Source organism: Henckelia pumila, chromosome 1 (assembly GCF_033568475.1).
Source record: "Henckelia pumila isolate YLH828 chromosome 1, ASM3356847v2, whole genome shotgun sequence".
Taxonomy (NCBI): Eukaryota; Viridiplantae; Streptophyta; class Magnoliopsida; order Lamiales; family Gesneriaceae; genus Henckelia; species Henckelia pumila.
This window is the reverse complement of record NC_133120.1, coordinates 87,105,772-87,117,220: the sequence shown is the minus strand read 5'-3', so window position 1 is coordinate 87,117,220 and position 11,449 is coordinate 87,105,772. Positions and strand designations below refer to the sequence as shown.

Sequence of the window (11,449 nt, the reverse complement as noted above, 5' to 3'; positions counted from 1 at the left end):
TTTAAATTATTTAAAATGTTTAGCTTATTTATTTAAATCATTTTTAATTGTCAAAATTATTTTAAAGGTTTTTATTCCGCTTGTGTATTTATTTAATTTTATTTTAAACGTTAGTCTAGTTTGTTTAAATTATTTTAATTGCTCTGTTTATTGTTTAAATATTTTATTTATCGCCGCGACATCAAAAAATTTAAATTGTTGATTTTTAATTCCTAAGTTGTTAAGTTTGGTCTAGCGCTTCTTAAAAGTGTGTAGCACTTTTTCCTAAAATTCATACACTTACATTTCCAATAGGTTCACCTATACATACACACTCAACCTTATTCTTAAACTTAGATTAAACTCTAGCCCCAAACTATCACTCATTTCAAGCGTCAAACACACACACACACACACACTCAAAACTCTCGACATCTCCCATGTTCTTCCAAAACTCACGATTTCTTCCCATTCTCTCAACCTACATCCCTTCTCCTTTAGCTTGCCACCGCCGAACAACCCGTCACCGCCGCCGCCAGCCATCGGTGTGACACCCGGAGCCAAAAAGTCCTAGGGCGGTACATGGTCCGCAATATGGGTGGTTAATACCTGAAAGATGGAAACCCCACCAAAGAATGGGCGACGGGTGACATGAATGAACCGATCCCACACCGGAATGAGAGGTACAAAAGATTTGATATGTACAACTCATATCAAGAAGGTGCATCTTCTTTTCGGAAGCTCATCACATAAGAACTCCAAAGTTAAGTGTGCTTGACTTGGGGCAATTATAGAATGGGTGATCCCCTGGAAAGTTTTCCAGGTTGCGTGTGAGTGAGGACATAAGCACGCTGAAAAGACCCGTTTTGATAAAGTGGGGCATTACAAATGGTATCAGAGCCTGGCCTCTCCCAGTACGGTGTGTTTCGGGGACGAACCAAGAGGAAGCTGGTGGGCATGTGACACCCAGAGCCAAAAAGTCCTAGGGCGGTACATGATCCGCAATATGGGTGATTAATACCTGAAGATGGAAACCCCACCAAAGAATGGGCGACGGGTGACATGAATGAACCGATCCCACACCGGAATGAGAGGTACAAAATATTTGATATGTACAACTCATATCAAGAAGGTGCATCTTTTTTTCGGAAGCTCATCACATAAGAACTCTAAAGTTAAGCGTGCTTGACTTGGGGCAATTATAGGATGGGTGATCCCCTGGGAAGTTTTCCAGGGTGCGTGTGAGTGAGGACATAAGCACGCTGAAAAGACCCGTCTTGATACAGTGGGGCGTTACAATCGGTCCGGCTTAGCTTCATCCCTAGTCAAGCTGTTCGAAACTCCTACATATTTCCTTGGCCGATTTCAGCTCCCTTGAGCTCCTCTTCATTTTGATTTTTGGTAGCTAAGGCAAGAGTGTGGTTCCTTTTCTCACCAACGTAGATTTATTATGTCATGTTTTTTGATTATGTGTGCATTTCATATTTTCTAAAGAATTGAGCAAGTACCATGTTCGGTTACTATCAAATGTGTTCCATACATGCTTGAAAATTCTTGATATTTCGATTGCTTATTGAGGAATGAATAAGTTATAGCTTTGATATGGTGGCTTCATTTATGGCAAAACATTTTTGAAATTTTAGATTTGTTATGCTATGGGATTTTCGTTTTTTTTTTCAGAAATGTATGCATAGTTTGTGATTCAAAAATATTGTGTGCTTGTGTGTTGATTTTGATGGTGATTTAGGGCTACCATGATTGATATGTAGTTCAGATGGTAGCGACTAGGATGACTTGAAGTTAGCTTGGTGGATGGAGTTGAGGTGCACTCGAGTAATGGGGATTGTTGGGCTCGATTTTGGTTGGGATTAGTGGCTGCCATTGTTGAGTTAAATCAAGCTGGTCTGGGTGAGTTTTAAGGTGGTTTTGGGTGAGCTTAAATTTTGGTTATGATACTAGGATAGTAGCTAGAGTTTGGAGACAAATACCTAAGTTTGTTGGTTGAGTATGAAAATGAGGCACGAGCAGAATTTTGAAAATGAGTTGGGATTTTCGAAAACTGGTTTTAACACATGGATTAAACTCATGATTTGGTGAAGGCCTCGGGTATGGAATTATCCTAGGATGTTAGAAATATGTCGGTTCAAGTGGGAATTAATTCGGTTAAGTTTTGATTGAGTTTTAGGCATTTGAATAGAGAGGTGCATATTTTTGATTAAAAACAGGGCTGTCCAGAAATGTCCATGTAAAATAGGGTTAACAATCATGGATTGGATAAGGGCTCGGGTTTGGAATTAGTCTAAGATGTTAGGAATATGTCGGTTCAAGAAGGAATTAATTCGGATAAGTTTTGATCGAGTTCTAGATTTTTGAATGAATAGGTGCAGAATTTTGAAGTCATGGGCTTGCTTCCGGGAAATAAATTTTTATAAATGATTGGATATGAATAATACTCCGAGGATGATTTTCTTACTTAGTTCTAAGTGTCATGGAGTCGTTGTTTCAAGCGGAATCTTTTGTTAATAAGAATCGAGCAAGTTACAAATTTTGCGGGCGAACCACTCGAATTGTCTTAAGCGCTAAATTATGGTTTAGTTTCTCATCTTTTGGTTTGTATCATAAATCACCATCCCGATCATCCATGTATGAGTCATATGCATGATTATCGATTAATATTTACATGTACGTCATATTTACATATGCATGCTAAGTTTCATGTTCAAGAATGAAAGGAAAATTACTTTTTACGAACGAAGTGAGATGATTGTGACTATAAAAATTTACGTGTATGTGTGGGGTTGGGAGACTTTATGGCCTACCTTAACACCTGACGTGTATGTGTGGGGTTGAGAGACGTTTTGGTCTACCTTACCAAATATTTACGTGTATGTGTGGGGTTGAGAGAAATCTTGGCCTCCCTTACAAAGTATGGGCAAGATGGGTTGGGAAAATACCTGACCTCCTTGCGGCATAGTGCACTGCAGCCAGGATCTTGATCGAAATCACAGAGTCACAATCCAAGGATCTAAGTTCAAATATTTATGATTATGTTTCAGTACAATTTATGCAGATATATGGATTATGTTCGACTTAGTCATGCATATGTTTCATTCATGTTCACTTCATTCTTTTAGAAATCAATTGTTTAAGTTAAGGGCACAAAGTATTTTACTACAAGATATTTTTAATCTTCATGTTCTTGTATTCATGTAGTACTCGTTATTCCCCCCCCTCCCCCCCCCCCCCCAATATTCTTGCTGAGTCTTTCAGACTCACTACACTTATTGTTTTCAGGTGAGGAGTATTTCATTGAGATCGAGGGGCAATACTATCGAGTGGACTGCGATGCGGGCACGACACATCCCTCCGACCTATGATAGTCTTCCGCATAAGTTTTATTTTAACACTTTAAAGTTTTTTATTTTGTTGTTTGGATAAATGTTATTGTAAGGATTTATAGAATTATTTGTGGGCATGTAAATATGTAATTTCTTAATCTTTTGATGTTCGAAATGTCGAATCTTTTCTCCGGTTCTCGTGCCTTTCTCTTTCTAGTTTGTTTAGTTTTTGTTTGCATTTTAAATTTGTTGTCTGTGACAGGTGGTTTGTCATATAAATAGATAGGTCATGCCAAAATTTTTGAAAAATTCGTATTTTATTTAGTTTAATTTAAAGTAGAGTTAGGGTCATTTCATTCATGATTTTTGATGAGTCTCCATAATTTTCTAGCCAGTAGTGAACGGTTAAATTCTTCCATTTTCCGAAATCCAAGGCCCTCCTCAGGATATTGAATGACATAGAAAGTACCAAGAACACCAATGTAGCTTTCTCTTACCATTCTCCACCCACCACAAGAAATTTGCACATTTTTTTGTCAAATCGCCTCACAGATTTGAACATGTATCTTAAAACAAGACATAGTATATGTTGGAATAGCTTGGAGAATAGATTTGATTAGATCTCCTTGTCGTCCACTGAGAACAAACTATTGCCCCATCCTTGTATGCGTTTCACCACCAGTTCCACCAAATATTTGAACTAAAGTCGCTTTCTCTTCTAGGATACAGTGGGAATTCCCAGATACAAATAGTGTCATTGAACCATAAGAATAAACAGAGTCTCCTTTATCATCTCGATGAACATGGGATTAGTATAAGAGCTAAACGAATTTATCAAAATTGACCTGATGCTCTTTCATAGAGTGTGATACATTTTTTAACTCATGCCCCTTCTTCCATTGTAGCTCGGAAGAATACCAAGCTATCGTCCGCAAAGAATAGATGTGTCACTGATAGGATCGGTTTGTGGTGTTTCTGGTAAACTGATATGCCTTAAATCAGTTTCTTAGTTGACTCCAAAATCTCTCAAGTTGAGTTCAGTTGAGGTTGGTCAACTAAACTCTGCCTTCCTGTGTGTCGATATTAATTGGAAAATAACTATAGTGTACGGAATGATGTCAACTAACAGATTGAACTTAATATTAATGGACTGTGTGTGATTGTGGTAAACTGAAGACAAATAACACAGATGATTGTTTATGAATGTTCGGAGATTTCAAAGACTCCTACATCACCTCTTCTTTCACCTCGAAAATATTCACTCTAGAAGACTTTGACTATTACAATCAATTTGCAAGAGCCCACTCCAAAACTAGGTTACACACACTGTCTATCCTAGAACTAGGACTGTCATACCATTAAAATACCAAATTATATCGATACCGTACCGAATTTTTTTTTATATACAGACATTTTTTCGGTATATAAAATGTTTTTCCGTATCTATACGGTATCAATATATATTTTTTTCATACCAAAATTTTGAAATTTCGGTATCGGTATCAGTATGAATTTTTTTCATACTCATATTTTTATGACAGTATACCAAAAAATCACCTTACCTAGAACTCCTAAAAACACTCAAAAAAACAGTTCGCGACTGCTTCTTGTTACTATGAGGCTTGCAGCACCTCAACTGATACAAAATTGTATCTCCTGATATTTATATTTTATATTAAATATTTAATTTTTAAGACATCGAGTTTATTATAGATACATCATATCCGAAAAACAGCGAACAAAGCTACACATATGCTAGCTCGTGAAAAGCAATCAATGCTGAGACAAGTATCGAATGACTTATTCTATTTAAACAACTTGAATTTCTAACGATGTATCTTGTGATTTAATTCAAGAGTTTTAATAGATGATTTCTTATCTCAAAATATTAAATATCTATATATAATATTATCAAATAATATCGATTTTCAAATACAAATTTCTCAAGTAAATAGGAGAATATCTTCTTGATTTTCAAATTGTGATATTACTACGTTGTCCATAAATGTTGGTTGTTGGGATATTTTTGTTTTGACAATCATTGAAAATTGATTGTCAAGATTTATATCTAAATTACGACTTTCAATTTCTGAAATTATGATCGATAGTCAATATGTTACTTTTAAGAAATATTCTAATAAACACTAAAAAAGACCGATTAAGATTGATGTGTGACGAAAAAGATTTTCTTTTCACAAAAGTGTGAAAAATGTCAATTTTTTTGTTGATCGTATTAAACGTGAAAAAGCGAGAAGCAAAAAACGTGAATCACACATTTTGCTAGATAAATGTATAAGTTGATTTTTATAATAAATTTTTTATGTAAATTTTTTTTAATTAAAAAATATTTAATAATGTATACAATTTTTTTTAAAGCATTTAAATAAATGTTTCCTTAAATCCTTCTTTTATTTGCAATTTAAGGATGATACTTGATCCTACCGCTATCTAAAAAAGTTATTCTACACATAAATTGTGATTTTGATATTCATGTGTTTTATAACTTGAAAATTTATGCATTTATTCGCAAAGTTAAGGGGCAAACTAGGATTATGTGGTAGGAAAAACTAAAATATAAATTAATAATTTTTTAGTGAATTCATCAACGTTATATGTTGGGTGCATTAATCATCTCTGTTGGGTAGAGCAATTGAAACGTGGTGCTTGAGATGTTGTATGGTTTAAAATTAGATTTTAGTTGCACCGTTGCCATCAGAGCTATAGGTTTTGGTAAAACGGTAAGTGCTTGGTCCTGCAATTGGTATCAAATCTAGGTTACATGTTTAATATTCATTGATTGTAAAAAGTGCAATAATTGAGAAAGGATTATTGTATGCAATAATTGTTCATGTCTAAGACTGTGAGACGAGTCAATCAATGATGGACATTCTAACCTACCAAAAACCCACCATTTGGTTGGATAGGGTGGGCCTGCCCGCCATCCCGACGAGCTAAAAATCCACAACCCGTGGTAAATTGCAGGTTAGATGAATCATTCCAAAAAAATAAAATCAATAAATAAAAATAAAAAATCATTATAATTAATTAAAATTTTCATTTCATATGTAAGTATTTATAGAAAAATATCAAAAAAATTCTTGATTACTGAATTCACGTCTATCATGTATGTGCATTTTATACGAAGTAATTCTACAAAAATATTTCACAATTTTCAGTGAAAAAAAATACTTATATATCATAATAAATCGACAATGTACAAAAAAAATTTATTTAAATTTCTCATCCTGCCTGTGGGCCAACCCAAGGCTACCTGGACCCGTGCAAGCTGATCTATTTTAGGCCCAAATTTAAATGAATTGGACAAAATTTGGACCCAAGTTACTCAACTTAATATGTGTAGCGGGACGGTTCGATCAGACAAGCCCAAACCCAACCCAAATTGATGACGGGCTATAGTCCAGTCCCTTTAATTTTTAGAGAAAGACCCTTCGGAGACGAAAGAGAGATCGTCACTCTCAGCCTCGAACTAGGTAATACTCGTTTTCCCTTCTGAATCTCGTGTTCTATCGTTCTTCGGACTTCGCTCTTTGGTGATAAATTTCGTATTTTTTTAGTATTTGTAGGCACTTTGATGGTCATTTTTCTCCTTGTATAAAGCATACCGGATTGTGATATTTAGGGATCACGGGTTTTGCATATTACGCATTTGCTAGTATTTTGTGCGGGTAAATTTCCACTATTGCGTGGCGGTGGGTTTCTGAGAAAATTCTTGAAGTTGTATTTGGTTATTAGTTGACGAGCAATTCGTCGAAGGACCGCGGCTTTATTCTGAGTATACCCATTGTACAATATAGAGTTTTTGTTATTAATTTATCGGAAAGTTACAGCCTTTAGTTGATATATTGTGGCTATTTGGATGGGGAAGCCATTGTTTTATGAGATATGGGAAAAGCCAGCTACAAGTTGTGTAATAGGGGTATGTAGTTTGATTTGGTTCTATATTCAGAAGAAGAATATAGGATATTCACATGTTGGTTTGAGTTACGAAACTGCGTTAGAGAGTCATCATTGGAGGATAATAACTTCTGCATTTTCACATATTAGCGTCCTTCATCTTGTTTTTAATATGAGTGCACTTTGGAGCTTGGGGATTATTGAAAAATTAGGAGACATGGGTCTTGGGGTAGAATATTATCTACACTATACGTTGCTGTTGGTTGTTCTGTCGGGATTGCTGGTTCTTGGGATCTACCATGTCTTGATTCAGAAGTTCAAGCTGGAGTATTTCAGGAGAGTAACTGCTGTCGGGTACTCTTGTGTTGTTTTCGGGTGGATGACTATTTTGTCTGCAAAGCAACCCTCTTCAAAGTTGGAACTTTTTGGGTTTCTGTCACTTCCTATCAGTTTTGCGCCATTTGAGTCGCTGATTTTCACCTCTATAATTGTCCCACAAGCTAGTTTTATTGGCCATTTATCAGGAATCATTGTTGGGTACTCTATCGCCTGGGGTTTGATACACGGGATGAATAATTATTGGGCGGTATCTATGCTTGGATGGGTTGTTCTTGTATTTGTTTATAGTTTGAAGAAGTCCGGTACATATGATTTCAACTTTCTTGTGATTGAATCAGTGACAGATCCTTCATTGCCATCTGTGCGATTTCTTGCTTCTGGAAATGGTAGAACCTTGCAGATGAGCTCGTCGCCTGATGTTGGTGCCAATCTTGTGTAGCTTATGCCAAGAATTTCACATGATACTATGCTACTAAGATTTTTCATGGAATACAATAGTGCCAGCCAATAATCTTTGTTTCGATGTATATCAATTCAACAATTATCAATGGAAAACAGGGTCATTTTCTCATGGCATTTTTTTGATTTCCTTGACAATATTTATGTTTCATATGAAATGATTTTCTTTCTACGAGTTAGAAAATGACTTCGGTGAGCGGAAAATAAGGTGAGGACTCATTTGTATTTGATACTTATTTTCCAGTTAAATATGGTTAGAGGGAAAATTAGGTTCTTTATCCTCATACGTATACATATTATTTGGTATAATATCACTGATTGAATGACGAATGGATTGACTATAGTTGCGCGGACGCCAACTTAATTTTTGGTTGATGATGGCATTGGAGAGCTCTTAATTCAAACGATTCTTTGAGATAGCAAATGTTGATTGTATTTCTGCACATTGGATATGATTTAGCTGTAATCTTGCATTGGTATCCGCTGAACTTTTCTAGGTCGAATTTTTGCATAGCTTGATCACATCACTATGATCTTAGCATGAGTGTAGGCTTCCAAGTTTGCATAGCTTATATATATATCATAATCAAGTCATAACATGAACAAGTTTGATATGAATGCCGATGAAACTTTTCTTTAGTTTGCTTCAGATTCAATAGGGACATTTATGATTTATTATCCAGTTTTTGTATTTGTTGAACTCAAATTATTGGAATTAATGGGACAAAAATTACACTATAATTCTTTTTTTAAAAAAAAAAAAAAAAAAATTTGATGATGTTCCCTTTTACTTTATCACCGCTGTATCATGCTAAGGTAGGAATGTAAATTTCCAAAAAGTGAAATGAGGGAGAACTAGGAGTCTCGAATGAAAACTTCAGTATTTTTGAAATAATCAACTATCATAAATTAAAACCAATGGGTATTCTCATGAAATAGATCGAATACATTGCATAAAGTACATTAAATCAGAATCAGAATTCAAGTTCATATAAATTGAAAGTTATGAATAGAAGTAAAACAAACTTAATAAATTGCACAAAATGTTATAAATTTTAATACGTATAATCAAATAGAATTACGAAGCTATTAAAAGATTTTGAATGGATTGCCACAAAAAGATCTAAAAAAACTTTAAAATTTCAGTAAAATTAATTTTCAAATTTGAATTATCAAAAAATTTATAAACATGATTAAAAATAAGCAATACGTAGGTATTAACATCATTATATATATTAGTCACCGCAGCACACACATTGCGTGTGTAACATAAGATATATATATATATATATATATATATATATATATATACATAAAACTTGTGGATCGAAAATCTAATTTTATAAAATAATTATGTATTTTTTTATTTTTTTTAACGGTCGTTGAGTTTTTTTATTGGAAAAGTTTTGTATAAATTTATTTAAGAGACTTTTCTGAAAAAAAAAAAATACTTAAAGAGAAGGGCAGAATGGAAAAGAATTTTTGGTGTAGTCATGCCACACCAAAAACAGTTTTTCTAATTACCTCAACTATTATAAAATAGTATATATATATATATATATATATATATAGAGTTTTACTATGCTGTCCACCCATCATGTCCATCAATCATTGGTTCTATTGGACCTACAATTTATCACATCTTTATCACATTCAATAGAATAATGTCACATGTCATATCATTGGTGGGTATGGTAGTGAGCATTAGGTGGGCAACATATATATATATATATATATATATATATATATATATATATATATATATATATTGTCAGGACTAATTTTCATTATTTATATATGATATTCAATGGATTGATAAGTACGAGATACTTAATTTTTGTATTATGACAACAAAATAAAAATTATTTGTATTATTAATTCATATTTACACTACTGAACTAATAATGCGTTTAAAATAATATAATGATAGAAAACATCATCTTATATATTATTAGGACTAATTTTTATAATTTACATAACATAAAATTAAGTATTTCGAAAGATTAAAAAGAATAAAGCTAAAAATGTAGAATAAAAAATAACTGTGCAAAATAAAATATAGGTTCGCGTGTGAATTCACATGTTAGTGAATTATAAATATAAAAAATACAATTTTGATGATAATAAAATTATCAAAGAAATATGTTAATGGCGGAATTGATGGTTAACGATGACAAATAGATTCTTATTTATATAAGATAAAGACGAATATTACATTGTAAAGATTAGATCAAATCCCTTAATCACCAACAAAAGTACAGCGTAGAAACTAGAATCACGTTTATTTATCATTCTGATTGAGTTTTGATTATTCTAAATACCAAACTAATTTATTTTTATATGCATCACATTATCTAAATAATCAATTATGATATATTTGAATTATGATGAAATCATTCAAATTTCATAGGAGATGGATCGAACATATAAACTTACAAGTTACAATGAAGTCCAAACTAAATAAAACACAACTCCACCATCCAAGTTGAAACAAACGCAAAATTTGTTATCACTCTAATAATAAATATAAAAAACTTGTGAAATATTTCAAGATAAATGTACGTATAGTTAAAGCAATGTGATCTTAAAATTCATGCAAACTCGTATATGTCGGTATGAAGCTCAAATTAAATGAAACTCGACTAGATTGATTGATTTACTGATAATAATCATAAGATAATCATAAATAATATATATCCTCATAATTTTTGGGCTAAATATTGATGATACATATTAAAATGAAACAAGATGTGATCAATATTGATTTGATCAGAATTCTAAGCAAACTCAACTCTACTCCTTAGCTCTATAAAATCCAGGTGCCAGACCATTAATCGTGACATCGGACTCAAATTATTCATTCTTCATTCCCAGACCATTATTCGTATTATTCATTCTTCATTCCCAGACCACTAATCGTATTATTCATTCTTCATTCCCATAGTAATAGAAAGTTATACAATGGTATCAAAAAAACTGATAGTTTTCTTTTTGCCGTTGTATATTCTTCTGTCACTAAGCCAAAGTTCGCCTCTTCCACCATCACCTCGTGTGTCATCATCGAATCCACATAAAATATGTCAATCGGTGAGCGAACTTTTGGATACTTGTGGAAAATCAGATTTTTTTCTTCCGGAACTGCAAGATATACGTGCATACTGCTGCTTGCAAGTTAGAAAGATCACCAAACATTGCTACATGAGCAGCTTGAATCCCATGGACCGTAAATTGCTTCAAGTTGTGAAGAATATTTGTGATGATGGTCGTAAGCCTTTGCCGCCTCTACCTCCTCCAGTGCCGTCGCCGTCGCCATCTCCAATCACCCCAACCCCAAAACCATCTCCTGACACATTACCGCCATCTCCATCTCCATCTCCCGACTCCCCAACCCCATCACCTTCTCCAGATGTCCCAACACC

The 11,449-nt window shown here is 33.7% G+C and overlaps 1 protein-coding gene across 1 annotated transcript; it reads left to right on the top strand.

Moving 5' to 3' along the window:
- The first annotated feature begins 6,785 nt into the window (after window positions 1–6,785).
- LOC140875280 (RHOMBOID-like protein 13) lies at window positions 6,786–8,142 on the top strand. Its single transcript, XM_073278930.1, has 2 exons — window positions 6,786–6,808; window positions 6,893–8,142. The coding sequence occupies exon 2, from the start codon at window positions 7,195–7,197 to the stop codon at window positions 8,008–8,010; it is 816 nt and encodes a 271-aa protein (XP_073135031.1). The 5' UTR covers window positions 6,786–6,808; window positions 6,893–7,194; the 3' UTR covers window positions 8,011–8,142.
- The last annotated feature ends 3,307 nt before the right edge of the window (window positions 8,143–11,449 follow it).